We start from the raw sequence: 27850 nt of genomic DNA on the forward strand, positions 1-27850 counted from the left end.
GCGAAAGGAAGGAAGCAAATCCTTTTCTCGATGCTTTTATACCCTTGCCATCGCTGGGCCTGGCTCCTCGTTTCTCGCGCCCACTACCTCGCTCCCTCGTATCTCGCTATCTCGCTCCCTCGTTTCCCGTGCCCACGCTTCCACTAATCCCATTCGCCCGCTTACGGCGCATGAAGTGGGTATGCGGTTGTGGCAATCGAAATGGATTGTATCGTGCGCGCGTTAATTACGCTCGCCGACCGAAGCGGCGTTACCGTATCTCCGGGCGAGACAAATCTGCTCACCCAGATTCGCGCGCTGCTCAAGTGGTGTGGCAGTCTTGAATAGACCGCCCATTATGGACAACCAAAGTTACCAATACCAATGTGCATGGATTGAGACCGTTGGGTATTTTGCCCAACTACGGAGACCGGTCCCACCTGTCACTAGGCTTTAGGGGTGGCGTCACGCCTGACCACTTCCCTTGGGAAGGGAAATTGCTCTGGCATAACGCCGGGGGCTACTGTCGGTGATATGGGACCGGGAGTATCATGACCAGAGGCTTGAGGCAGACGCAATCGCCCACGTGGCCTGGCACCTTCGGGGACGTCGGGCCCGAGGGTGAGGTGTCCGCCCTCCTCCTGATTTCCCCCGAGGGGGGGGTCGGGTTGCGCTTGCCCCGGCCCCGAGGGCCGAGGCACCCCGACCCCTTAAGGAAGTCTGCGCCACATATATGGGATAAGTGAGCACAGCTGTGCTCACCTAACAGCATTTATTGCAGTCTGGTCAAGCGTGTCACGCTGCATGCAACGCAGTACAGCGCGTTCCTTTATCCGGTCTGTGACCAGTCACAGACCGGTCAGATCACGGGTTAGGTGGCGACTGGCGGTCTGACGCACGCCTTGCCCCATCCCGTCAAGACGAAAGCCTCTAGGCACTCGTCTCAAGCCGGAGCTAGCGTGTTATCTCTTAGAAATGGCACGTTAGCCCTGGTCAGATTTATACCAGGCTTCATCCTAACCATTACAGGCAAGGTGTTACACGAAGAAGGGCAAACATGCACGTTGATAAGCTGACGCGTGGTGGACAAGAATGACCGGTCTGGCACTGGTCGCGTCATCGACAGACAGCCACGGTCCCGCGTCATCTCTGTCTTCGGGGGAGGTGGGGGTAGGTGTGGGCTGTCCCATCAGAAGGGCTCCCGGATGGAAACCGTACCGATCTCCGCCCATTAAAGAGAAAAAGAACAGTCCAGTTTGGAAAGAGAAAGGTGCATGTGGTATCCCCTTGAGATATAAAAGGAGGACCTTGCCCATTTAGAGGGGGGACTTTTTCCCTTTTGGAAGGCGGAGGGGAAAGGAAGTTAATCCTTTGTAACTTGTCCATACACAAATCCACAAAAACACAGGAGTAGGGTATTACGCTTCGCAGCGGCCCGAACCTGTATCCATCGCCGTGTCTCGTGTGTCTTGCGGGCGGGTGATCTTTCCACATACAGAGAGAGAGAGAGAGCTTGGGATTGCACCCTAAGCCCCTGGTCGAACCGGCAAAGGGGGGCTTGCGCAGTCTCCCGGTGAGGGGCCACGAGCTCCGTCAGGGGCACCATGGTGCCCGGGCACCATGGTATCTAATGCACAAAATCACTCAAATTTTTCAAAATTTTCAAATTGTGAGTATATACCTAGTTATAATAATTTGATTCATACCTATACTTATCAACAAAACAACTCAAATTTAACTTTATTTCACAATCCATAATTACATACCTAACTAATTATATGTATGGATACTATATACCTAGAATCAAAATCTAACAAAAACAAGTTCAAATTCAGTTCAAACTTGCTTTAAACTAGTTAGTAAAGTAGTTAATGTTAATACCTAAGTAATTGAAAAAGTTTCATACTCATTTGAATTGGGTATATACTCAATTTCAACAATAGTGCCCGGGCACCATGGAGCACCAAACAAATTTACTATATATATATATATCTATATATATATATATATATATATATATATATATATATATATATATATATATATATATATATATATATATATATATATATATATATGTATGTATGTATGTATGTATGTATGTATGTATGTATGTATGTATGTATGTATGTATGTATGTATGTATGTATGTATGTATGTATGTATGTATGTATGTATGTATGTATGTGTGTGTGTGTATATATATATATATGTATATACATATACATATATGTATGTATATATATATATATATATATATATATATATATATATATATATATATATATATATATATATATATATGTATATATATATAGTAAATTTGTTTGGTGCTCCATGGTGAGTGTCCTATATATGTGTATATATATATATACATATATATATATACATATATATATATACATATATATATATATATACATACATATATAGATATATATATATACATATATATATATATACATATATATATACACATATATATACATATACATATACATATATATATATATGTATATATATATATATGTATATAGGGACGCGCTAAACCGCGTATGGGGTGAGTAATAACTAAACTACTCCCCTCACAGCACCCCCTCCCCCAACCCCACCCCCACCCCGTCCCCCCTCCCCCCACCCACCCACCAATCCCCTGCACCTTTTCAAAATAAAGTGTAGTAAAGTTATTACTAAAACTTAGAAAAAGGCACATTACACTATAAGTAAATTAGTTACTATACGTAGAAATTTGATGGTGCAACCATCCGCACTCCCCACCCGCCACCCACCACCCCCCGCAGCCCACCCCCTCCCAGTCGTCGCACACAGGCCGCACAAAGTCAAGATTGGATTGTTAGTAACAATATTACTAGCAATATCTTTAGTTTCTGTGAGTAAAGTAGTTACTTAATTATGTTGTTCTGATCTGTCAGTAAATGAGTTACTGATGATTCTTTGGTTTGATTCTGCACTAATTAACCAACCGAGAAAGATTTTTAGTTTGTGTGAGTAAAGTAGTTACTTGATTATGATGTTTGGTCTATCAGTAATGGAGTTACTGAGGATTATTTGGTTTGCTTCCACAATAACGAGCCGAGTAACGCGTGTGTCACACCTGTAACCTCTGAAGGTTTGACTTAGTAACTCATTTACTATGACTATATGAATATATCGTTAGCAAAAAATGTACTATTGTTGATAGATGCTTGCAGAATCTCATCCTCGATCGCACTGTCATCATGGAGGGAAAAGTTACGTGCAATTTAGTAATTATCTTACGATAAGAACCTCATTTTTTCAGTTAGCAAACAATTTACTATTGATTTAATTAGTGCACAGCGATGATTTTTGCCCTTATTTACTTATGGTTTTTTAATATATTAATTGAGTCGGTAGTAAAATTTTTACTGGACGTTAAAATTACTGTTTCTGGAAGCTTTGACAGTGCATTGTGCGCTGTAATTTCTAAGGTTATTTTAAATGTTACTTTTATAAAAAAAAATATGGGAATGTAGGGAGGTAGTTATGGATCAGTGGACTCCCGATCCGGAAAAAACGCATTCCATACAATGCTGAGGAGGTAGTGTGTTTATTCCTCACAGTGGGCTTTCAAAGTCGAGTGAAAAAGCTTCGCTGGAGACCTGTGTAATGGAATCTCCAGTGCATACTTCCACTACCTCGCCATCGTCCCGTTTAGGTGTTGGCGGTGATCATTGGGGGGATCATCATGTGAATGCCGGGCATCCAGGCAGTCCGTCAACACCGTCAGGATCCCATGAAGGTGTGGATCGACCTCCTTGTGTTCAGGCATGTGAGATGAATACGCCTGAGAAGGATCGTGTGTACAGACATGTAAGTTTCCCTGAACGACCTTTGCAATAATTAGAACTTCTGTTTCTTCCTTAATTGCTGAGTGATGTTTGACACGGTAGTTGGCGTTGTTTTGCGATTTATTCCATTTAATTACTTTAGTAAATTATGGCGTCTGTAAATGAATTTTTTTCTGTGTCAATATGATATCCCATATCGTCATGTTGACAGATTGAAAAATAATTGTTGACAGGACTCCAAACTTAGAGAAGAAATGGTACCAAAAGTAGGGATGGTTTTTGATTCGTACGAAGAGGCGTACGATTTCTACGAAAGATATTCATATCATGCTGGTTTTGATATTAAAAAAAGCAGGAATAAACCTACTTTTAGAGAGATATGCTGCACCCGGGAGGGGAAGAACAAATATAGGGGAGATGAATCAAAGCGTGAGCGGATGCGTGGGTCTGCTAGGATTGGTTGTAAGGCATATGTGAAGGTGAAGAATGTTATTAGAGAAGGCGAGTTTGTTTCCGTACGGTTTGATGATGTCATAATCGAACACAATCACCCATTGACGTCGTCTCCATCGGCTGTTAAGCTGATGCGTTCGCACAAGCATCGAGATGAAACACTGATGGAGTTCGTTGACACGATGCAGCAAAGCCGTGTCCCCAATTCAAGTATTGTAGGAGTACTTTCTGATATGCACGGAGGACGTGAGAATATTCCTTTCACGACACGAGACCTTGAAAATAGGTATTTTGTGTTAAAACAAATATTGTTTTCTAAATCCCGTTGTTCCCAACAGCAGCAAGTATAGTTATCTAATCTCGCTATATGTGCAGGAAAGCTGCTAATGTTCGAGCAGAGAATGCAGATGACATTAGCAAGCTGCTAGAGTTTTTCAAAGAATGCAAGAAAGAAAATCCAAAGTTCTACTGGGATATAAAGGTTGATGAGGAAGGGATTGTTAAGAATGTTTTTTTGGAGCCACGCGAGTATGCAGGCAAACTATGGAGATTTTGGAGATGCTATTACTTTCGACACCACATACAAAACTAACATTTATGAGATGCCTTTGGCCATGTTTGTTGGGGCTAATCATCACCTGCAGTCAACACTTTTTGGGTGTGCGTTGATTCGGGATGAAAGGGCTGAGTCATTCCAATGGCTATTCGAAACGTTCAAGAATTGTATGGGGGACAGCCCTTCACCCCGGTGCATTCTGACAGGTATTTATTGTTCACTTTTTGAAAAACAAATAAAAGGGATTATTGATAAATCAACATGACTACTCATATTGTATTTGTCGATTTTGTCAGACCAAGACCAAGCAATGGCAGTGGCGGTTGAACGCGTTTTTCCTGAAGCTATCCATAGGTTGTGCATGTGGCACATTATAGATGGGCACTCGGACCATCTGAACACAATTTTTTCTAGAAACGATGACATAGAGGGGGAGATGATGGTTTGCATTAACCAGACATATACTCCTACGGAGTTTGAGAATGCATGGGATCGTTTCATTGATAAATATGAACTACGTGACAGCGTGACACTACGCAACCTGTATGATCTTAGGGAAAGATGGGTTCCAGCTTTTTTCAAGAAACATTACTGTGGTCGTATGACTTCCACACAGAGGAGTGAAAGCTTTAACAGAATGGTTAAAAGTAATTTTGTAGATCATCAAACTGCACTACATAGGTTTGCCAGAAGGATGCTCGATGTTGTGGTATCTAGGAAGGATAAGGAGTCCGCGGAGACCCGAGGTTGTGAGGTAATTGCATCTTAATGTATATCCTTTTTTTAGGATTTAATCTGGTAAATGCTTATATCGATGATGTTATAGGGTGTACCCATTGTGAAGACCCCTTGGCCATTTGCGGAGCAGTTATCTAGGGTGTACACTCGGGCTGTGTTCAAGGTGTTTGAGGATTCCCTACATGATAGTGTGTATTTTAGGATTGAACTAGAGGGATCGGATGGCATTCATTGGGTTATTTCTCATACCAAACGCTCGGAGAAGCATGACTGGTGCCAAAGACAGTTCAAGGTGATAGTGGATGTTGATAACGGGAACTTTAGTTGTGAATGCCTGCAGTGGGAACATACAGGTAAAATATCCCTGGTGATATAGCATAAATGTTTTGAAAACCTGGTTTTAAAAATTTCCGTGTTTATTTTGCAGGAATGTTCTGCCCCCATCTGTTGCGAGCCTTTGTTCATGCGCAGGTTGAGAAAATTCCACATATGTATGTTCTTCGTCGATACACAAAGCAAGCTAAAAGTGATGTGAACTATGATCGTCGTGACCGTCCTATGGCTGGACCAGACGGTGTTAAAGAATCCTACAGAACAAAGTTGTTGTCATATGATGCCATGCAGATCGTCAAGTTGGGGCGGAGGTCAAAGGTAGCTTTTGATAGGGCAACTGCTGTGCTGAAGGGACTGAGGAAGCAACTTGAAGAGATACCACCAGATTCAGATGTTGGGGTTGGCAATGCAGTGACAAGTGGTAAAGACGCGGAAAGTGTGGCCGATACCATGCGGGCTGGACAATCGATGTCAATGAGTGAACATGATTGTGAAAGAGTGAGCAGACGCCCTCCTCCTCGGTCAATGACAAAGGGAAGGGCAAGCGAGCCTACCGAGAAGGTTAAGCTAGGGGCTCGTGGCGATAAGAAATGCACCAGGGGGTGCGGGTGGTGTGGTCTGAAAGTTGGTCACAATAGCTCTACATGTCCTAATAATCCAGCTAATTTCAAGCGTATTGCGGAGGCCAACAACAAGGGAAAACGTAAGAGAGGTCGCCCAAGAGGAAGTGGCGTTGGAGGTGGTCGTGGACGGAAAGCTGTGAGAAGGAACCTGATTGACGAATGGGCTGAAGGGCCTGTGGGAGGGGAGTGTAGCATGAGAAGCGAGGAGGGTGATGATGACTGTAGCGTGCAAAGTGGTGGCGACACCGAGGATCTTTCAGAATGAATGTACTGAGGGGTTTGTTTCGATTGGGTTTTCTCGAGTTTCATTTTGTGCTTTGTAGATGTCCTTATCATAGAAACATTACGTTAATAAAGGTTTTGGTATATTTATTTCTATGTTGTTAGATATGGCATAGCCCGGATTGCTGCGTTTTTTTAATTTCTTTACTGGCACTGAATGGAATTGTTTTATCGCTTAGTAAAACAATTACTCATATATTACGAGAGAGTTGTGTTTTTTTCAGGCAACGATCATTATGAAATTGAAATTCCGATCATGTAGTGTGGAACTTAAAAATAACAGACAAGAGGGTAGTAAATTGATTACTATTTAGTTGTTCTGTCTGTTAGTAATAAATATACTTATAAGCTGGGGAGATTATTATTTAATTAGGTTAATGACCTTGGACTCCCATTGAGTATGCATTTTTAATTCATGGCATTGTTTGAACGCACTTTTTGAATAATTACTTTGCATTCTAAAATTAGTCGATTAGTTATTAGATTAGCAGTATGAAATTTTATTACAGAATGTTGCCATATAAGAAATAACATTGGTAAAGAATTTGCATATCGGCTAACATTGCATTGAATTAATGAAGGTGGCAGCAATAAGACTATCTAGCATTTTTTATACTAACTGCCTTCATTACTACAATAGATCACATTTAAGCAGTTTTTTCAAAGATTATGGAGACAAAATATTAATAAGCATAGTATTATGTTCTGGAAAAACATGGACAATAGCCCTTTACTTAACTAACAGCACAACCAGGCGATGCAAAATACTAAAGTTCCGGAGGAGTGGACTGTATAAAATACGAAATACAATCCAGGGGCAAAAGTGAAGCTAACAGCTAATGAAACGTTTCTTCATATTAAACATAATTATTGGGCATTGTCGGGTACACGAAATGTCTCGATGTCCTGATGGAGCTCTTGTACAGAGTTGAACCTGTTGAAGATTAGGTGGTGTAGTATTTGCGCCCGTAGCTTGTCCGAAGGAACCTTGCAATGTTTAACATTTGTCAAACTGTGTGGCACCAGGTTGGTTGGGGGTAGGGGGTGGGGTGGGGGTGGGGGTGGGGGGTGGGTGCGTTGTCTGTAGTATAGTGTGTGTGTGTGTGTATATATATATATATATATATATATATATGATCAGTGTAATTGGGCAAAAATCGACTTCTCCTGCAAATTTAGTCGTTAGTGGCTTCTTCTCCGCGGCCTCCGACTCCCAGAGGTTGGCCGGCAAGGTGGCCGTCATCACCGGCGGCGCCAGCGGCATCGGCAAGGGGACGGCCACGGAGTTCATCAAGAACGGCGCCAAGGTCATCATCGCCGACATCCAGGACGACCTCGGCCACTCGGTGGCGGCGGAGCTCGGCCCGGACGCCGCGTACACGCGCTGCGACGTCGCCGACGAGGCGCAGGTCGCCGCGGCCGTGGGCCTCGCCGTTAAGCGGCACGGCCACCTCGACGTGTTCCACAACAACGCCGGCATCGCCGGGAGGCTACCAGGGCGGCGCTCGCCGCCGCCGTCAAGCTAGCACGCCGCGCGCGCCATGGCGCCTCGCCGCACGGGCCTCATTCAGAACATAAGTAGGCCCGATCAAGCATGAGGCCCAAGTAGAACCCACTACTCTCAAATACATGGCATTCGGCGAGCAAGGAAAATTAACCAACAGTTCGTAATCAGGTTGAACTTGAACACGTCTGAAATTTTGGTCTGTGTTCTTTACTTAGTGTTTCCAACTTCACTGTACTCGTTTTTCACACGCACACTTCCCAAACTGCAAAACGGTGTGTTTTTCTAAAAAAAATTTATATAGAAAAATTGCTTTAAAAATTCATATTAATCCCATTTTTATAATATATAGCTAATACTTAATTAATTATGCACTAATAAATCGCTATGTTTTTATGAGCCCCCAACTCAGTTTGCCGTCCACTTTGTGAGGGCAATAAATAAATAAATAAAAATCCGATTTAACCTGATCTAAAACAAACCATACACCTATTTTACGTCTTCCAGATTGGAGAGGATGTTGTGCAGTATGTGCCTTGTGGCCATATTTCTAGATTACAGGACAATAATATCCTGACTACACTGAACCCATAAATACAAACAAACAAAAAAACCATAACCTTGTGACCAACTGAACATGGTGATGTATAAACTACACAACTGACAGCGATCTGCTTAGCCGCCTGGAAAAAGAACTAAGCAACTTTGAGTCATTGCTACTTTGATGTCAACGAAAGAGAGAGAGAACTAATACAAGCAATAGTGTTGCATGTGTCTTACGTGTCACCGCCATGTATGAAAATTGACGAAAGGTTCTTCGGAGTAAAAGAGGCGACAACCCATCAAATAATTAATCGAATTCAGGACGAATTGGGTTGTTGGAGTTTGGCCGGCGCAAAGCACATTATAATATTGTTGAGATAAGGTGAAAGTTGGACTGACGTGTATGTTTGCAATCATGACGTGTAAGTATGTTTGCAATTAGAAATGTACAGTTTTTCATTTTCTTTCAGCTTTTATTGTGTACTTAAATCCCTTCTATTAGTATAACGTCGAGCAACCTGTTTGGCCGTTCCAAAAGAAAGATTAGCTCAAAGTCCACAGCGAGAGATGCTCAGTTTCAGAGCATAAATACACTCTAGAATGCTGAATTGACCATTATCGGATCAGGAGGACCTTATGATGCAGAGAACAATGCAGCTCGTTCTCAGGTTTGATCACCTTATTAGAGCAGAGTTCATGTCTGTTCTTGATTGCTCACTAAGCTGTAAAGATGATTTGGTTTTCTGTTTGCGTTAGGGTGAAGAGATCGTCGGGTTTACTACACCAATTCTCCACTGCGGCGAACTCGCAGAGGTTAATTTCTTTCATGATTTTCTGATCATTTTGTGTTCATGTGTGTGGATCATGGTGATCGATTCGATGCAGGTTGGCCGGGAAGGTGGCCGTCATCACCGGCGCCGCCAGCGGCATCGGCAAGGCGTCGGCGAAGGAGTTCATCGGCAATGGCGCCAAGGTTATACTCGCCGACGTCCAGGACGACCTCGGCCGCGCCGTCGCCGCCGAGCTCGGCCCTGGCGCGACGTACACGCGGTGCGACGTCACGGACGAGGCGCAGGTCGCCGCGGCGGTGGACCTCGCCGTGGCGCGCCACGGGGCGCTCGACGTGTTCTACAGCAACGCCGGCGTCCTGGGCTCCATCGCGCCGGCGCCGCTCGCCTCCCTGGACCTGGGCGAGTTCGACCGCGTCATGGCCGTGAACGCCCGCGCCGCCGTCGCCGCCGCCAAGCACGCGGCGCGCGCCATGGTGCCGCGCCGGAGCGGGTGCGTCCTCTTCACGGGGAGCGTGTCGGGCGTGGTGGGCGGCACGGGGCCGACGTCGTACGGCGTGTCGAAGGCGGCCGTGCTGGGCGTGGTGCGCGCCGTGGCCGGGGAGCTGGCGCGCCACGGCGTGCGGGCGAACGCCGTCTCGCCGTGCGGCGTCGCGACGCCGCTGTCCATGGTGCAGGTCCTTGAGGCCTACCCCGGGATGAGCTTCGAGGAGCTCAAGAACGCCATGGCGGCGTCCATGGAGCAGATGGAAGCTGGCCCGTTGATCGACCCCGAGGACGTGGCGAGGGCGGCCGTCTTCCTGGCGTCCGACGAGGCCAGGTACATCAACGGCCATAACCTCGTCGTCGACGGCGGCTTCACGGTGGGGAAGCTGCTCAAAATCCCCAAGGAGTAGACAGTGATCAAGAGCAGTGCAACAAGACAAGAAAAATTGCAGGATGCAAAAAAAAAAAAAAGAACGAATAAGGAAGAGAGTCTACTTTGTACCGTGAAATATAGACTCCCCAAATTTACTTTTCGCTCCCAAATAAGGCTGTGTTCTATTGGAACTTCGCAAGTAAAACGAAGCGACGAATTAACGTATGATTAATTAAGTATTAGCTTAAAAGATTTTTTTCTTTAAAAAAAATGTACCATTTAATAGTTTGAGAAGCATGTCTGTGTAAATGAGCGAGGTAAGGTTGGGATCCTCGAGGGAAGAACACAGCCTAAGGCTAAGCTACAAGTCCACATATTTTTTTTCGAATAAGGACAAGCCCACATATTTAACATCTACTCCCTCTGTTTCACAATGTAAGTCATTTTAGCATTTCTCATATTCATATTGATGTTAAATACTCCCTCCTTCCCTAAATGTTTGACGCCGTTGACTTTTTTAAACATGTTTGACCGTTCGTCTTATTCAAAAACTTTTGTGAAATGTGTAAAACTATATGTATACGTAAAAGTATACTTAACAATAAATCAAATGATAGGAAAAGAATTAATAATTACTTAAATTTTTTGAATAAGACAAACGGTCAAATATTTTTTTAAAAGTCAACGGCGTCAAATATTTTATGATGGAAGGAATATATGTCTAGATTTATTAACATCAATATAAATGTGAGAAATGCTAGAATGACATAAAATGAATAACAATACCGAATCTAATTATAAGTGCGATGACCAAAATATATACTACGGAGTAGATACGAATTATAATGCCATACTAATCGTCTGACCAATTTCCTAAGCAAAAAATGCAGACCACTAATCCTCGACAAAATCCAGCTTACTATCGCACTAGAGTGTATGTACCTGGGGTTGCATTTTCAAAATGGGGGGTTTAGCCGGAAGGGGCCGAAATTGCAATCACTGACCTGGAGTGGAAGAATTTTGAGGGATAAAAAGGATATAAAATAATATCTCCGGGTAGCAATCAAGGCCTTATTTCTTTTGCAAATTGCGGTGGGAGATGTGCTCCATCAACTACCTTCATCCAAAAGACCAAATATAGTCATTGACTAAAATTATATACTCCCTCCTTCCCCAAATGTTTGACACCGTTGACTTTTTTAAACATGTTTGACTGTTCGTTTTATTCAAAAACTTTTGTGATATGTGTAAAACTATATGTATACATAAAAGTATATTTAACAATAAATCAAATGATAGAAAAAGAATTAACAATTACTTAAATTTTTTGAATAAGACGAACGGTCAAACATTTTTAAAAAAGTCAACGGCGTTAAACATTTTGGGATGGAAGTAGTGACATGCAAAAGCATGTCCACAACTACTACAACACAGCATTTTGTAGAATATAAACATTAAGCAAAAAATTTGGGACACATATAGAAGCATTAGATTCTAGACAAAGACTAGCAAGAACATGTTGATAGGACACCCAAGTGGTCAAACTTTTAGTTAACGTACGTCCACATAAGACTAAATTAGCTGCACACTAACATATACCACATGATGACCTGTAAAGTCTAAACATTTAATCACATGTATAAGAGTTTCCCCACTGTAACAGCAAGGTCAATAATATAGCCAGTTAATGGCTCCAAAAATTTCCATATCATCTACGGCCATAGTTTGAGACGCATGATACAATAATAAACTGAAGTGAACAGATTTCTGAATATTATTTTTCATTTTATTTATTGCATTGCATGTTCTTCATTTGCATATAACAAGGCTAACTGATGCTCATCTATTTGCTAGCCAATCACTGAACCTTTGCAGTATCTTGGAGCTCGTGAGGAGTTGACGATAATTTAGTCGCCGGTTGAATCTCTCTCTCTTTAACTTTTGCTTTTAACTCAGCTTTTTAAGCCACAGTGGACAGCTATCGCTAGCTTGAAGCATCTATTGCACCTGCTCTAAAAGCCTAACCACTCGCTCACGTACTCCCTCCATCCCAAAATATTTGACACCGTTGACTTTTTTAAAAATATTTGACCATTCGTCTTATTCAAAAAATTTAAGTAATTATTAATTCTTTTTTTATCATTTGATTTATTGTTAAATATACTTTTATATATACATATAGTTTTACACATTTCACAAAAGTTTTTGAATAAGACGAACGGTCAAACATATTTAAAAAAGTCAACGGCGTCAAACATTTAGAGAAGGAGGGAGTATATAGCAGTTTCCCCAATGTAAATTCTAAACAGTAAATCACATATATTAGAGCTACCCAATTTAAAGACAAAACATTTAATCACTCATTTCTGACTTCTGAGTTTCCCCAATGTAAGGTCTAATCACCTTATTAAAGAGTAAAATAAAATAGGGAAGAGTTTGGAACTGGAGTTTACATAATTCCATGTTTACCCATACAGAACAGAAACACAAAGGTATGATCATTCTGTAAAGTTGATTTGAATCCACATGCCATGTAGAACATGCGCACTGCATTGTTTGGTCGACAAGAGAGCTTCTCATTCACCTTAAGCTTACTGAATTGATTTCTCTTCTTTTAGATATGTACAGTCACATACTGAATGGATTAATGCACATTATGTATGGAATTCCGGTGTGCTGAATTTCCAGGGTGACACATACTGAATTGATTTCTAAACGTATAAAACAGGGAGCAATCATGCTGCATGCTCGTAATTTCCAAAGAAAAATAGGCATGTGATCTGCAAGATTCAATATATAAGCACCTATTTTTTTTTTGTATGATCTATACCTGAAGTCCTAAACCTGCTTTATCTACATAACGTCAGAAACAAGACCATTGGTTACTCAGCTGTGCGGCCATTGCAACAGAATACTGAAAAAGAATGTAGTTGTTTTACTGCTGATCTGGAAAGTGTATCTGATTGTTCTGTGCAGCATACAGTAATTTGAAGGGCATTTTGGCTCTGCTTGCCTGCACAATTTGTCAAAAGCCACAGCAACAAGGAAGCTAACGTTTGAGCTAACCGCAAACAGTGAATTTTGCCGAAATGAGATAGATGCGAATTTTCAGTTATCACAGCCACTAATCCCTCTATCCTACAAGTATTCATATCAACTTAGAAATGAAAATAAATAGAGATGAAACTCACAGCGCGATCCAGCAATCGGACCCTCGCGCCCTACAAATTCACTGCCATGGATTCAAATTTACTGTAGCTATGTTTGGATAATGGGTTTAGGGGGGGGGATTGGGATAGGGATATGAGTGGAGGGTTGAGATGAAACGAGATATGAAGAATGAACGGCTAGGATTAAAAGTTACCCTTCTAGAAGGTGGGAAGGTGGGATAAGATTTCCCCTCCTATTATCCAAACATGGCCTACAATTTTTGTTTAGCAGAGAAATCGAACCTAACATTTGAATATTTGATGATCGGTAGGTAAAACATTTCCATTTCAACAACAGTGGCCAGTTAGAGCAGAGAGGGGATGATGCCGACGGACGTGACACCGTTGATGAGGACCATCATCAGGTCATGCAAATGCAACCAAAAAAACAAACAAACAGTATTCTTGTTGTTTTCATCATGCGTGGGGGAGAGATCGCCCTTTTTTTATTATTTTTTATAAGGTTATTTTTTATCCGGCCTCTATATCCAACCGGATCTACCAAATCGCATGTAGCCTAGTGGTTACAATGATCTGAGTAGCATCTTAAGATCATGAGTTTTTATAGGAGTGAATTTTAGATTAGTTATTTGAGGGGTTTAATTCCACTAGTAATATGCGTGGGACCATACCCATATAATTGGAGTTTGGGTACGTGGTGGATGGATTCAGAATAAACCAAGTGATAGGCTCGTATAATTAGAGATTGGCTAGGTAATGGATGGAGAAGAAAGTACTGGATTGGCTAGGTACACACAAAAAGTGCATCCCCATCCAAAAAAAAGAAAAACCCACTCTTAGATTTAAATCTGCTCCTAGGTTTGAATCTGGATATACACTATCCAGATTTAATCCTAGGAGTCGTTTTTTCTGAGACGGAGGGAGTTGTAGAGAAAACAAATTAGTTTTTGCTGCAGTAGATAAGCTAATAAAGGGGCTAAGGTTGTATTTGAGAGGAGGGAAAAAGAGAAGGAGAAGGTGTATAAAATGAGATAAGCCATTAGCACATGATTAATTGAGTAATAATTATTTTAAGTTTGAAAAATATATTACTATGATCATTAAAGTAATTTTTATATAGAAATTTATTGTAAAAACACATACCATTTAGTAGTTCGGGAAACACGCACGTTGAAAATGAGAGACTTTCTCGCGTGTCATTCAAACTAAGGCAACCTAAGGCTGTCTTCAAGAGAGCCAAACAACCTGAGCTTATGTTGGCATGAAAAACGAGGAGAGTCATTATCGCATGATTGATTAAGCATTAGCTATTACAAACTTAAAAATGAATTTATTTGAAATTTTTAAAGAAACGTCTTATTTAGATCGCACTATTCAGTAATTCGGGTAGCATACTCACACAGTAAGCGACCGGTAGCCTTTTTTTTTTTAAGATAATGGGTTATATTAAACCCGACTTCTACAGCTTGTCAAGGTGTACACAGCTAGCCCAACGACCTGAAGCCATGGCCAACGTCGTTTTCTTTCTCCCGGCGCCATCTCCGCAACCATGCCGAGCTACCGTGCTTCTGGGCCTGATTGAACGAGGACTGGAGACCGGAAAATGGGCGCTGTCGTCAGATGCTGGAAGAAACGGCGATTCTGCGTTCTACTTCGCTATGACGTAGAACCTTGTGCGTCAGATGATCTGGTTCCCTCTACACTGCCCCATCTCTTAGGATTACCATGTGATACATATGCAAGTCTGAATGAAGTATGGTCAGTCATTCAGCATTTCAGCTGACTGGAAGATCGAGTAGGTGCGAGCTGAGCCAGCCAACAAGCAAACAATGCCTTCTAGAACAGGGCCCATACATACCACCATTGATAAGGGCCACGAATCCTGTTTCCTTCATGAGAAACGTGGGGAGATATCTCTCCCTTTTTAAGGACCTCAGCCACCACTGATCGGTCAAGGAGAAGCACACCACACCTGAATACTTGAGGTTTGAGGAGGGCAGCTGAAGAGCAAGGCAGGATGTACAGCGCCCTTCACCTCGTTCAGAGGTACTGTGCATTCTTTCTCCTCACTCTGTATTTCATTTTAGAAAATATTTTGGATATGAAAAGAGGGGCATTTCATATTGATATGTATTGAGAAGAGGTTAAATGCGTTCGGCGGCTCATTCGAATGCAGACCTTCATGGACTCTGCCCACTACACTATCTTTTCTTTCTTATAGTTCTTTCCTTGTCATGTAGAGTTAACGTGTATTGCGATTAATCATGAGATGTGTTGCTCACGAAAGATCGCAATACTATTTTTTAAGTGTCTTTTTAGACCCTGTTTAAATGGAACTAAAACTTTTAAATCCCTATCACATCGGATGTTTGGACACTAATTATAAATATTAAACGTAGATTATTAATAAAACCCATCTATAATCTTGGACTAATTCGCGAGACGAATCTATTGAGCATAATTAATGATTAGCCTATGTGATGCTACAGTAAACATTCTCTAATTATGAATTTATTAGGCTTAAAAAATTTGTCTCGCAAATGAGTTTTTATTTATGTAATTAGTTTTGTAAATAATCTATATTTAATACTCTAAATTAGTGTCTAAATATAGATACTAAAGTGTAGAAAAGTATACTTTATTTGTGTCAAAATAATTTGACTATTTTAGGATTGAGATGGTATATAAGTTAGTGGCAGGCGGTAAGGATCTTTTTTTTTTGAAAAAAAATGAAGACGAGATTTTATTTGTGCTTTGTGCCAGGGGCAAGAGCAGAGCAGGGTTGACGATGTTGACTGGATTCGTCAACCGCTTCTCTTCCGTGTCAAGACCCGAAAGGTTTACAAGTCTACTTCATATATGCACATCCATAACAATGTTCCCTATGTTTTTAGGCCTTTCAAATGGGGTTTATTTCTTATGGAAATTCAAAGGAAACAAACTAATTTTTATGAGAAAAAGAATTATGTTCCAAATACACCATTGAGATTGTCAATTAGTACTCGTTTCAATCATAAGTAATTAACGGCTTAACTCTTACGATAAGATCTTTCTCATAGAGAATTAGAAAAGTTTGACTGAATCTAGTTCTAAAAGTCAAATATTTTTCATGGATGGGAGGAGCTAGTATAAAGTTGCTCCAAGATTTATGCTATGAATACTTTGAAAGAACTCAAATGCTTACATCAAACACTTATTTTTTCTCAGCTTATGTGAGCTTGAAATTAATACACGGATTACCTCGGTGTAGGTTGGCTGGAAAGGTGGCCGTGATCACCGGCGGCGCAAGCGGCATCGGCGAGGCGACGGCCAAGGAGTTCATCCGCAATGGCGCCAAAGTCATCATCGCCGACGTACAAGACGATCTCGGCCACGCCGTCGCCGCCGAGCTCGGCCCAGATGCGGCCTACACCCGCTGCGATGTCACCGACGAGGCGCAGATCGCGGCGGCCGTGGACCTCGCCGTGGCGTGCCACGGCCGCCTCGACGTCCTGCACAACAACGCCGGGGTCACGTGCTCCTACGTGGGGCCCCTCGCCTCCCTAGACCTCGCCGACTTCGACCGCGTCATGGCGGTGAACGCCCGGGCGGTGCTCGCCGGCATCAAGCACGCGGCGCGCGTGATGGCGCCACGGCGCGCCGGCTCCATCCTCTGCACGGCCAGCGTGGCGGGCGTGATCGGCAGCGATGTCCCCCACGCGTACAGCGTCTCCAAGGCGGCAGCCATCGGCGTGGTGAGGTCCGCCGCCGGCGAGCTGGCGCGCCACGGCGTGCGGCTGAACGCCATCTCGCCGCACGGCATCGCGACGCCGCTGGCGATGCGCGGGTTCGGCGACGTGCTGGCGTGGGCGGACGCCGAGAGATTGAAGCGGGTCATCGAGGAGGACATGAACGAGCTGGAGGGCGCAAAGCTGGAGGCGGAGGACATCGCGAGGGCGGCGGTGTACCTCGCCTCCGACGAGGCCAAGTACATCACTGGGCATAACCTCGTCGTCGATGGCGGGTTCACCGTCGGCAAGCGCCTCAACTTCGCGCATGCTTGAGTTCAGAAAATCCGAAAATTTGACTTCCATGTGGACTTTGTTTTATTGGAATAATAATTCAGAGTTTGTGTATTGATTACCAGTTTGTTGTTTAGATTTGGTAATAGGGAAATAAGGATAATCTTAATCCAGAAACTATCAATTAGTTTTTATACTTGACATGTCATAAAAATCATCTATAGAAATTTATGTATCTAATAGGTGTTTTCTTTAAAATAAATTATTATTCAATTACATCTCTTCTCTCTTCTTTCATCCACATTTCTCATCGTTTTTATCTCTCCTTTCATCCATATTTCTCATCGTTTTTATTCTTAGTTGCTATATGTAGAGTTGGCTTGCATTTTTTTCTTCGTGTGATAGTGTATTAATTGCTATGAAAACTAGCTCAAGTGGAGGGTTAGAATCCTCCAAAGTAGACCATAAATTCTCTTCTCCATCTCCTTTATGTTGAAGTGGAGTATCCTACCTATAAATTCTAGCTACGCCACTGCTGATAGATCCAGTAGGTGTGTGCCAGCCACCAAGCAAACAATTCCTTCTAGAACAGGGCCCAATGCCCATACTACCAACATTGATAAGGGCCACTTATCCCTGTTCCTTCATGAGAAACGTGGGGAGATGTCTGTCCCTTTTTAAGGACCTCAGCCACCACTGATCGGTCAAGGAGAAGCACACCACACCTGAATACTTGAGGTTTGAGGAGGGCAGCTGAAGAGCAAGGCAGGATGTACAGCGCCATTCACCTCGTTCAGAGGTACTGTGCATTCTTTCTCCTCACTCTGTATTTCATTTTAGAAATAATTTGGATATGAAAAGAGGGGCTTTTCATATTCATATGTATTGAGAAGAGGCTAAATGTATTCGGCGGTTCATTCGAATGCAGACCTTCATGGACTCTGCCCACTACACACTACACTATCTCTTCTTATGTGCCTGTCGGAAAGAGTTTCTATCAGTTACAGTTTCTCGTGGAATCTCTGGCTCTTCCAAACAATATAGTTTGTCACCTAAATTCTAAGAATTTGTAGTTATAGAATTTAGAAAATGAATTAAAAAACAGAAACTTAAAAACTCAGCTTTCCGGCCATATTTTCATAAGCTGGCTATCAACTAGCGGATTCTTAAAATTTTAAGCTCTCCAAATAACGCCTATAGCTCTTCCTTTATCATGTCGAGTTAACATATATTGCGATTAATCATGAGATGTATCGCTCACCAAATATCGCAATACTATTTTTTAAGTGCCTTTGTAGTGTAGAAAAGTCTACGTACTCCATTTGTTTTACAATAATTCGACTATTTTGGGATGGTGATGGTATATAAGTCAGTGGCAGGCGGTAAGGATCATTAAGAAAAAATACTCCCTCCTTCCCTAGATGTTTGACGCCGTTGACTTTTTAAAACATGTTTAACCATTCGTCTTATTCAAAAACTTTTGTGAAATATGTAAAACTATATGTATACATAAAAGTATATTTAACAATAAATCAAATAATAGGAAAAGAATTAATAATTACTTAAATTTTTGAATAAGATGAACGGTCAAACATTTTAAAAAAAAGTCAACGGCGTTTTTGGGGTGGAGGAAGGAATGAAGACGAGATTTTTATGGATGACGTGGTATTTGTGCTTTGTGGCAGGGGCAAGAACAGAGCAGGGTTGACGATGTTGACTGGATTCGTCAACAGTTTCTCCTCTGTGTCAAGACCCGAAAGGTTTACACGTCTACTCCATATATGCACATCCATAACAATGTTCCCTATGTTTTTAGGCCTTTCAAATGGGGTTTATTTCTTATGAAAATTCAAAGGAAACAAACTATTTTTATTTAAAAAATATTATGTTTCAAATACGCCATTGAGATTATCAATTAGTACTCGTTTCAATCATAAATAATTAATGGCTTAACTCAAATAATTAACGGCTTCACTCTTACGACAATATCTTTCTCGTAGAGAATTAGAAAAGTTTGACTGAATTATATTATATGTCAAATATTTTTCATTGATGGGAGGATCTAGTATATAAAGTACTCCCTCCATTTTATATTATATGTCATTTGACTTTCCTTTAATTAAACCTCTTTATATTTGATCAAATTTACAAAACAACTTAGCAACATCTACATTCTACAACACCAAATTAAATTCATTAAATTTAAAATTGAATATATATTTTGATAATAGGTTTATTTTATATTACAAATGTTAGTATTTTTTAAAAAATAAAACAAAAGTCAAACATCTGGTAATATGAAACGGATGGAGTAGTAGTACTACTCTGCCTCTGACTATCTCACCAATGGATTTGCTCCAAGAATCCAAGATTTATCCTAGGAATGCTTTGAAATAACTCAAATGCCACATCAAACAATTCTTTCCTCTCAGCTTATGTGAGCTTGCAATTAATACACGGATTACCTCGGTGTAGGTTGGCTGGAAAGGTGGCCGTGATCACCGGTGGCGCAAGCGGCATCGGCGAGGCGACGGCCAAGGAGTTCATCCGCAATGGCGCCAAGGTCATCATCGCCGACGTACAAGACGATCTCGGCCACACCGTCGCTGCCGAGCTCGGCCCGGGCTCGGCCTACACCCGCTGCGACGTCACCGACGAGGCGCAGATCGCGGCGACCGTGGACCTTGCCGTGGCGCGCCACGGCCACCTTGACATCCTGTACAACAACGCCGGGATCACAAGCTCCTCTGTGGGGCACCTTGCCTCCCTCGACCTCGCCGACTTCGACCGCGTCATGGCGGTGAACGCCCGGGCGGTGCTCGCCGGCATCAAGCACGCCGCGCGCGTGATGGCACCACGACGCACCGGCTCCATCCTCTGCACGGCCAGCGTGGCGGGCATGATGGGCGGCGAGATGCCCCACGCGTACAACGTCTCCAAGGCGGCGGTCATAGGTGTGGTGCGGTCCGCCGCCGGCGAGCTGGCACGCCACGGCGTGCGGCTGAACGCGATCTCGCCGCTCGGCATCGCGACGCCACTGGCGATGCGCGGGTTCGGCGACATGCTGGCGTGGGCGGACGCCGAGCGGGTGAGGCGGCTCATCGAGGAGGACATGAACGAGCTAGAGGGCGCGACGCTGGAGGCGGAGGACATCGCGAGGGCGGCGGTGTACCTCGCCTCCGACGAGGCCAAGTACGTCACCGGGCATAACCTCGTCGTCGACGGCGGGTTCACCGTCGGGAAGCGGCTCAACGTGGCGCGTGCTTGAGTTTAGAAAATCAGAAAATTTAATTTCCATGTGGACTTTGTTTTATTTGATTAATAATTCAGAGTTTATGTATTGATTACCAGTTTGTTGTTTAGATTTGGTAATAGGGAAATAAGGATAATCTTAATCCAGAAACTATCAATTAGTTTTTATACTCGACATGTCATAAAAATCATATATAGAAATATGTACCTAATAGGTGCTTTCTTTAAAATAAATTATTATTCAATTACATCTCTTCTCTTTCCTTTCATCCACATTTCTCATCGTTTTTATTCGTAGTTGCTATATGTAGAGTTGGCTTGCATATATTTTTTTTACGTGATATATTAATTGCTATGAAAACTAGCTAAAATAGAGGGTTAGAATCGTCCTGAGTAGACCATTCGCCTACATTCTCTTTCAACTAATCGCAGCCTTTCACCATTTAAATTTCTATATACCTAATCTTCTAAAGGAATCACAATATCTTTCCATGTAATTTTATTAATTTCTAATATTTGTATTTAAGTTTAAAACATCTTATATTTTAGGACAGATGACACACACAAAGCAACAGCAGCGCGATGCCATCTTGTTGGACTCTTATTACAAAATTATTGGGGTGTGGTGTGTTTTTTTTTTCTCTTTTTCCACGTGAGATGGCACATGCCGTGTCTCTTTGATGATGCCAAAGTTTAGATTGTTTCGTATATGTCCGAGGTAGATCTGGGAGTATTTTGATTTTTTTTTACACTAAAGAGAGAGCTTTATTAGTGACTGAATAAAGGGTTACATTCTTAGTTTAACAAGTCTAGAATTTGTACTCGAGCACACCGCCTCCACTCAGCACTAGACCTAGTACTCGTTGCCATTCGAGCAAGATCGTGAGTCACCCTATTCGCTTTTCTCTTTATCTTATGCACTTGCATCTGCTGGAGACACCGCATGACCTTTTATCTCCAAGATTATTGCCAGCCAGTTTGATCTCAATGAGATTTCGTTCTGTAGAGCTTGGCAACCTCAGCATTGTCTAACTCCAGAATGATTGGCATATGGATCCACTGAGCTGCATTCCTGAGACCTTCAAGGCAGGCTAGCACTTCCGCTTCAGTAGCTGATCCACGAAGGTGAAGAGTATTTTGTTGAATTCATTTTGAACCATATCTCTCTCACTACATTTTTCACCTCCGATTAATCATCGACGCTGACATGATACTCCTATCGTCAGCATCTACCACCGTATTGTACCTGCTCTAATAGAATAGTACCTTTATTATAACCCCCAACCGCACGTTTTAATAACTATTTCATAGATTAAAGTCAATAATTTAATTATTGTCCTCTAGCACAATAATAGTAATCCGTACATTTTCCATTCTTTTTTCAGATTTTTTATTTATAAACTACTCAACCAATCCCTCTCTACATACTACAGTCTGTATACTCCGAGGAACCTGGAAGCGAACCAAATTTCACGATGATGAGCGTAGCAGCCAACAAAATTCTCAGGTTCGCATCTTCTCCGGTAGAAAACGCTCGTGCAAACTGTGAAATTGTGATGAATTTAAATTTAAATTTTGTTCGGATTTAAATTCTTTTATATACGTACACGTGTTGCAGGGGGAGGAGCAGAGGTGTTCGTCCGATGTTCTCTTCCGGCTTGGCCGATCGCCTCTTCTCCTCGTCGGCGTCAAGCTCCAAAAGGTTGGAAGGGAAAGTGGCCGTGATCACCGGCGCGGTGGGCGGCATCGGCGAGGCCACGGCGAAGGAGTTCGTCAGGAATGGCGCCAAGGTCATCCTCGCCGATATCCAGGACGACCTTGGCCGCGCCATGGCCGCCGAGCTCGGCGCGGACGCCGCGTCGTACACGCACTGCGACGTCACCGTCGAGGCGGACGTCGCCGCGGCCGTCGACCTCGCCGTGGCGCGCCACGGCCGCCTCGACGTCGTCTACAGCAACGCCGGCATCGCCGGCGCCGCGGCCCCGCCCACGCTCTCGGCGCTCGACCTCGACGACTACGACCGCGTCATGGCCGTCAACGCCCGGTCCATGGTGGCCTGCCTCAAGCACGCGGCGCGCGTCATGTCCCCGCGCCGCGCCGGCTGCATCCTCTGCACGGCGAGCTCCACGGCGCTGATCGGCGACCTGGCGGCGCCGGCGTACTGCATCTCGAAGGCGGCCGTCGTCGGAATGGTGCGGACGGTGGCAAGGCAGCTGGCGCGCGACGGCGTGCGCGTGAACGCCATCTCGCCGCACATCATCCCGACGGCGCTGGTGACGCGCGTCATCTCCGAGACGTTCCCGGCGGCCACCGCGGAGGAGGTGAGGAGGATGGTGACGAGGGACATGCAGGAGCTGGAAGGGGCGTCGCTGGAGGTGGAGGACGTGGCGAGGGCGGCCGTCTTCTTGGCGTCCGACGAGGCCAAGTTCGTCACCGGCCACAACCTCGTCGTCGATGGCGGCTTCACGGTCGGCAAGGACCTCCTCCGGAATCCACCGAGCTTTGCTTGACATCTTGGAGGTGCTCGTTTCGAATTGAAATGCTAAAATAGAATTATATATCAGGTAACAATTTGGTCAATAATTTGTTTCAAATGTAACCTTGATACCTCGGCATGTGTATGTCCGTGGTTCTTATTCTTACGGAAGTCCTATAATTTGGATTGGAATTAGTAAATTGTTTAACAATTAACGCGACGATTGTAGTTGCTCCGATCATTAATATATGATGTTTTAATTCTAATCTTAGTGTTAAAAACGGTTGTATCATGCGAGCCATAAATTACTCGTGTTGGAATCTCCATATTGTACATGCCGAGTTAAGGGTCCTTTGATTTTGGAAGATTTTTTTTTTGAGATTAAGATTTTGGAAGATTTTAATTCTATAGGAAAATTTTTCATTAAGGTTTTCAAAACAAAGGAATGTATTCTATAGTATCCTTTGAAAATCCTATGTAATGGATAATCCTATAGAAATTTTGAAGAAAACTTAGCAAGAGCGCACGCTTTAATCTCTTGAAAAATTATCCTTTGAGTCTCTCTCCATCTTATTCCTGTATTTTTTCTGCAGTCCAATCAAACTGCCATTTATATGTCTTTTCTATGTTTTACAATTCTCTGTTTTTTACACATTCTTATCACAATCCTGCATTTTCTCTATAGGCCTGTTTGGTTAGTACCACATTTTGCCACACTTGTGGTATGTTAGTTTGACCAAATGTGGCTAGTGTTTGGTTTGTTTCTATAACTTTGGCATGCCACACTTTCTACTCTTTTGGTCCCACTAGTCATAGACCCTTTTCTTAGCCAAAGTTTGCCACAAGTGTGGCCATCAAATTTTGAGCCACACAATTTGCATCTTGCCACACCTTTGGTATAAAAACTGTGGTAAATTAAGGTGGGTATCCAAACAGTCCATATGTCTTCGTTTAAGTCATTTTACTAGGGTTGTTGGTCTGTTCCATCCAGAGTGGTTGGATGTGTACTTCTTGCTATTTCAACAGGTACTACGGCTGTGTTTAGATCCAAAGTTTGGATCCAAACTTCAGTCCTTTTTCATCACATCAACCTGTCATACACTCACAACTTTTCAGTCACATCATCTCCAATTTCAACCAAAATCCAAACTTTGGATCCAACTAAACACATCCGTAACATTAAAACTTGGCATAAATACAAATCATTTCGGATGCTTTTCTTCTCATCAGACGCAGAGCCTAGAACAGAACACTGATAATCTGATACTATCAATGAGCATGGCTATATCAATGAATATGACGAAGAGTTCTATCGTCGATGCAGTCTTCAAATGCAAGTTTGATCAGTTATGCCTATCGCTTTAATCCCCGGTTGTACTTCATGACAGAGAGTTCTATCCTCGATCCACACTCTTCAGCTTTTAAAATGACAACTTTGGTCTTTGGGTACTAAAGGGGTCCATCGATTCTTCCTCAAAGGTAGATGAAATCGTTCTCCGACAACTATACATGCAAGTGACATATTATAAACGAATTGTATTTCTCGTTGAAACGCACGGGCACATTACTAGTAAGTTATAATTTGTGAAGCATTTTGAGATGTTTTGTCATCTTCTGCGAAGGGCAATATGATATCCAAAAGGAAGTTCTGAGAACCTTGGACTACTATTGTGGTTTTTATTTTTCTGGACATTATTGTCCAACAGTTGGTCCCCTCATGTTTAAAATGTGGCTCCACCAACGCACATGAAAGGCGCCGAGTGCTCTCATCGCAGGTAGGGCCACAAGCGCTCTCGTAAGGGCCCGTGCATGTCCAATGTGGAGCCTAATGTCCAAGCTGATCTTTCTAAGACCACTTCATCGCATTGTGCATGCTCCAATGGTACTTCTAGATTGATAATATTTGTCGTTTTAGATAAACTTGATGCTAAACTTAAAAATATTTGACTAATCTCTAATATCTTTTTGTCTTAGAAATATGTCAAATGTATAAATTAATCTTAAAAAATATTTCAATAAATTCATATATTTGTTGACGTTTCTATACATATTATAATTAAAAATATTGGTTAAAGTTATTTTTTTAAGACCGTATCCTTATCTAAAACGATAAGACCAACCCTCCTGTACTTCAAAAATTTACGCAACACAAAACCCACTAATTATTGTCCTTCATTTGGCCCTTCATATATGCTCTCTCCGTAAAAAAAAAAAACCTTGTGTCCATGTTCAAATTTAGGAGTGGGTTTTTTTTAAGAACCCGTAATATAAAGGATTTTGAGTTTTTGTTTGCATTTTTTGACCACTCGTCTTATTCAAAAAATTTGTGCAAATATAAAAAATGAAAAGTTGTGCTTAAAGTATTTTGGATAATAAAGTAAGTCAAAAAAATAAATAATAATTTCAAAATTTTTTATGTAAGACGAGTGGTCAAACAGTGTAAGAAAAAACTCAAAATCCCTTATATTATGGGATGGAGAGAGTACCATTTTCCCCCAGTTTTTTCAAACTATTTAACTAGCCCCTCTCTACTGTGACCTTTGGACTCGAGCTTGGAATCGAAGAACCAGTGAACACGAGAGCACGACGCCGGTGGCACTCGTTGAGGATGATCAACGCAGCTGGGCAACTTCTTCTCAGGTTGCCATCGTCTTCTTCATATTCTCTAGAGAAATTATGATGATTTTGATCTTTTTATTTTCATACGTACACGCGTTACAGGGGGAGGAGCAGAGGTGTTCGTCCGATGTTCTCTTCCGGCCTGGCCGATCGCTCCTTCTCCTCGTCGGCGTCAAGCTCCAGAAAGTTGGATGGGAAAGTGGCCGTGATCACCGGCGCGGCGAGCGGCATCGGCGAGGCCACGGCGAAGGAGTTCGTCAGGAACGGCGCCAAGGTCATCCTTGCCGATATCCAGGACGACCTCGGCCGCGCGGTGGCCGGCGAGCTCGGCGCCGACGCCGCGTCGTACACGCACTGCGACGTCACGGTGGAGGCGGATGTCGCCGCGGCCGTCGACCTCGCCGTGGCGCGCCACGGTCGTCTCGACGTCGTGTACAGCAACGCCGGCATCGCCGGCGGCGCACCTCCGGCCACGCTCGCGGCGCTCGACCTCGACGACTACGACCGCGTCATGGCCGTCAACGCCAGGTCCATGGTGGCGTGCCTCAAGCACGCGGCGCGCGTCATGGCGCCGCGCCGCGCCGGCTGCATCCTCTGCACGGCGAGCTCCACGGCGGTGCTCGGCAACATCGGGCCCCTCGCGTACTCCATGTCGAAGGCGGCCGTCGTCGGCATGGTGCAGACGGTATTAGAAGTATAATCTTGTTGTTTTGTTTTCAGCATGTTTATTTGTATGGTAGTAGCTGAGTAGAAGTCACATGTATGTGTGTTGCATGCCGTGAGTGCTAGCTTAGTGGTTGTGCTGCATGGCTTAGTGAGTAGAGAGATTGGCAGTGATCAGTAGTGGCTGATCGTGTTGCCAGGAGGTGAGAGTACATCTAGCTAATTAGTTAGCCATGCATGCAAATGTGGCGAAGGGATCAACTCAGGAGCAGGAAGCGGTCGAAGTTTGCATGGGCGCATGCATCGGAGATTGACCAGGAGATATTCTGTTAGACGTGGGTGAGTTTGTTATCTAGGATTCTTGCATTTCTTTAGGCTTAAGCAGGTCATGTGCATCTTTAAATAGAGATCAATGTAATCAGTTTCAGTGTGAGAAAAAAACAAAAAGAAGTGCTACGCACTTGCAAACTCTCTGTGTTCTGAGTCCTTTTGTGTGTGTGCTTGTGTTCTTGTGAGATTGAGTGAGTGAATAGCTTTGATTTCCAACAGACGGTGGCGAGGCAGCTGGCGCGCGACGGCGTGCGGGTGAACACCATCTCGCCGCACGCCATCCCGACGGCTATGGCGCTGGGCATCATCGCCGAGACGTTCCCGGCGGCCACCGCGGAGGAGGTGAGGAGGATGGTGACGAGGGAGATGCAGGAGCTGGAAGGGGCGTCGCTGGAGGTGGAAGACGTGGCGAGGGCGGCCGTCTTCTTGGCGTCCGACGAGGCCAAGTTCATCACCGGCCACAACCTCGTCGTCGACGGCGGCTTCACTGTAGGCAAGGTGCTCGTCCGGGATCCTCCTGGCTCAGCTTGAATTGGTGACGGGATTGTCACGCAAAGCTTAGCTCGTCCAGTGCTTATCTCAGTCTTATCCGTACATCGACAAGTCTGTCCAAATTTGGAGGTTGCTGTCTCGGCATTTCAAATCCTTCGTTCTTTCTCAGCAAACTCAATGGATTATTCCGTTTGCGTGTGCTATTCAAATATCCAATCACTATATTATTGTGATTGTGTTTATCTCTCCGAAATTCACCAGTGGCTTGTGGCAATAGCAATAGTTAAGGAGCAATAGCCAAACCACTCGAACAGATGGTCTTAAATACTACTTCCTCCGTTTATATTACCAGACTTTTT

General features: G+C 43.3%; 7 protein-coding genes across 10 annotated transcripts; all 7 read left to right on the plus strand.

The window, feature by feature from the left end:
• Positions 1-4210: 4210 nt before the first annotated feature.
• LOC112939687 (protein FAR1-RELATED SEQUENCE 9) lies at positions 4211-6890 on the plus strand. Its single transcript, XM_066312764.1, is given in 6 exon segments — positions 4211-4548; positions 4638-4773; positions 4775-5024; positions 5115-5572; positions 5645-5909; positions 5984-6890. Coding segments are annotated over 6 exon segments (2205 nt in total). The 5' UTR covers positions 4211-4246; the 3' UTR covers positions 6778-6890.
• A 1037-nt stretch (positions 6891-7927) lies between these two features.
• LOC4344202 (momilactone A synthase) lies at positions 7928-8504 on the plus strand. The gene has a single exon (XM_026027220.2). It carries the CDS (start codon positions 7928-7930, stop codon positions 8318-8320), a length of 393 nt encoding a protein of 130 aa, XP_025883005.1. The 3' UTR covers positions 8321-8504.
• A 419-nt stretch (positions 8505-8923) lies between these two features.
• On the plus strand, positions 8924-10713 carry LOC4344203 (momilactone A synthase-like). Its single transcript, XM_015790015.3, has 3 exons — positions 8924-9509; positions 9598-9654; positions 9727-10713. The coding sequence occupies exons 1-3, from the start codon at positions 9478-9480 to the stop codon at positions 10523-10525; spliced, it is 888 nt and encodes a 295-aa protein (XP_015645501.1). The 5' UTR covers positions 8924-9477; the 3' UTR covers positions 10526-10713.
• A 4828-nt stretch (positions 10714-15541) lies between these two features.
• On the plus strand, positions 15542-17935 carry LOC4344204 (momilactone A synthase-like). 2 transcript variants are annotated; one of them, XM_015790065.3, is made up of 3 exons: positions 15542-15704; positions 16422-16496; positions 16909-17935. In XM_015790065.3, the coding sequence occupies exons 1-3, from the start codon at positions 15676-15678 to the stop codon at positions 17699-17701; spliced, it is 897 nt and encodes a 298-aa protein (XP_015645551.1). In that variant the 5' UTR covers positions 15542-15675; the 3' UTR covers positions 17702-17935. The 2 variants fall into 2 exon arrangements, with proteins under 2 accessions (XP_015645551.1, XP_015645552.1); XM_015790066.3 differs by lacking the exon at positions 16422-16496 and having other exon boundaries at positions 15591-15704.
• Positions 17936-18305: 370 nt separating this feature from the next.
• Positions 18306-21159, plus strand: LOC4344205 (momilactone A synthase-like). Of its 2 annotated transcripts, XM_015790750.3 has the most exons (3): positions 18306-18458; positions 19345-19419; positions 20135-21159. In XM_015790750.3, exons 1-3 carry the CDS (start codon positions 18430-18432, stop codon positions 20925-20927), a joined length of 897 nt encoding a protein of 298 aa, XP_015646236.1. In that variant the 5' UTR covers positions 18306-18429; the 3' UTR covers positions 20928-21159. The 2 variants fall into 2 exon arrangements, with proteins under 2 accessions (XP_015646236.1, XP_066168691.1); XM_066312594.1 differs by lacking the exon at positions 19345-19419 and having other exon boundaries at positions 18351-18458.
• A 1135-nt stretch (positions 21160-22294) lies between these two features.
• On the plus strand, positions 22295-23653 carry LOC4344206 (momilactone A synthase-like). The gene is made up of 2 exons (XM_015790732.3): positions 22295-22418; positions 22530-23653. Exons 1-2 carry the CDS (start codon positions 22387-22389, stop codon positions 23419-23421), a joined length of 924 nt encoding a protein of 307 aa, XP_015646218.1. The 5' UTR covers positions 22295-22386; the 3' UTR covers positions 23422-23653.
• Positions 23654-25889: 2236 nt separating this feature from the next.
• LOC4344207 (momilactone A synthase-like) lies at positions 25890-27694 on the plus strand. 2 transcript variants are annotated; one of them, XM_066312562.1, is made up of 3 exons: positions 25890-26027; positions 26109-26700; positions 27219-27694. In XM_066312562.1, exons 1-3 carry the CDS (start codon positions 25996-25998, stop codon positions 27528-27530), a joined length of 936 nt encoding a protein of 311 aa, XP_066168659.1. In that variant the 5' UTR covers positions 25890-25995; the 3' UTR covers positions 27531-27694. The 2 variants fall into 2 exon arrangements, with proteins under 2 accessions (XP_066168659.1, XP_015645741.1); XM_015790255.3 differs by having other exon boundaries at positions 26109-26691.
• Positions 27695-27850: the final 156 nt, after the last annotated feature.

This window comes from Oryza sativa, chromosome 7, assembly GCF_034140825.1.
Source record: "Oryza sativa Japonica Group chromosome 7, ASM3414082v1".
NCBI lineage: Eukaryota > Viridiplantae > Streptophyta > Magnoliopsida > Poales > Poaceae > Oryza > Oryza sativa.

Excerpts from the sequence above, each read along its gene's own strand:
- LOC4344204 (XM_015790065.3), top strand. The coding sequence starts at position 15,676 with ATGTACAGCGCCCTTCACCTCGTTCAGAG. Across the intron at positions 15,705-16,421 it reads GCCCTTCACCTCGTTCAGAG|GGGCAAGAGCAGAGCAGGGT; the intron begins GTACTGTGCATT and ends GCTTTGTGCCAG. Across the intron at positions 16,497-16,908 it reads TCCGTGTCAAGACCCGAAAG|GTTGGCTGGAAAGGTGGCCG; the intron begins GTTTACAAGTCT and ends ACCTCGGTGTAG.
- LOC4344202 (XM_026027220.2), top strand. The coding sequence starts at position 7,928 with ATGATCAGTGTAATTGGGCAAAAATCGACTTCTCCTGCAAATTTAGTC.
- LOC4344206 (XM_015790732.3), top strand. The coding sequence starts at position 22,387 with ATGATGAGCGTAGCAGCCAACAAAATTCTCAG. Across the intron at positions 22,419-22,529 it reads GCAGCCAACAAAATTCTCAG|GGGGAGGAGCAGAGGTGTTC; the intron begins GTTCGCATCTTC and ends CACGTGTTGCAG.
- LOC4344205 (XM_015790750.3), top strand. The coding sequence starts at position 18,430 with ATGTACAGCGCCATTCACCTCGTTCAGAG. Across the intron at positions 18,459-19,344 it reads GCCATTCACCTCGTTCAGAG|GGGCAAGAACAGAGCAGGGT; the intron begins GTACTGTGCATT and ends GCTTTGTGGCAG. Across the intron at positions 19,420-20,134 it reads TCTGTGTCAAGACCCGAAAG|GTTGGCTGGAAAGGTGGCCG; the intron begins GTTTACACGTCT and ends ACCTCGGTGTAG.
- LOC4344207 (XM_066312562.1), top strand. The coding sequence starts at position 25,996 with ATGATCAACGCAGCTGGGCAACTTCTTCTCAG. Across the intron at positions 26,028-26,108 it reads GCTGGGCAACTTCTTCTCAG|GGGGAGGAGCAGAGGTGTTC; the intron begins GTTGCCATCGTC and ends CACGCGTTACAG. Across the intron at positions 26,701-27,218 it reads TGGTGCAGACGGTATTAGAA|ACGGTGGCGAGGCAGCTGGC; the intron begins GTATAATCTTGT and ends GATTTCCAACAG.
- LOC4344203 (XM_015790015.3), top strand. The coding sequence starts at position 9,478 with ATGATGCAGAGAACAATGCAGCTCGTTCTCAG. Across the intron at positions 9,510-9,597 it reads ACAATGCAGCTCGTTCTCAG|GGTGAAGAGATCGTCGGGTT; the intron begins GTTTGATCACCT and ends TGTTTGCGTTAG. Across the intron at positions 9,655-9,726 it reads ACTGCGGCGAACTCGCAGAG|GTTGGCCGGGAAGGTGGCCG; the intron begins GTTAATTTCTTT and ends GATTCGATGCAG.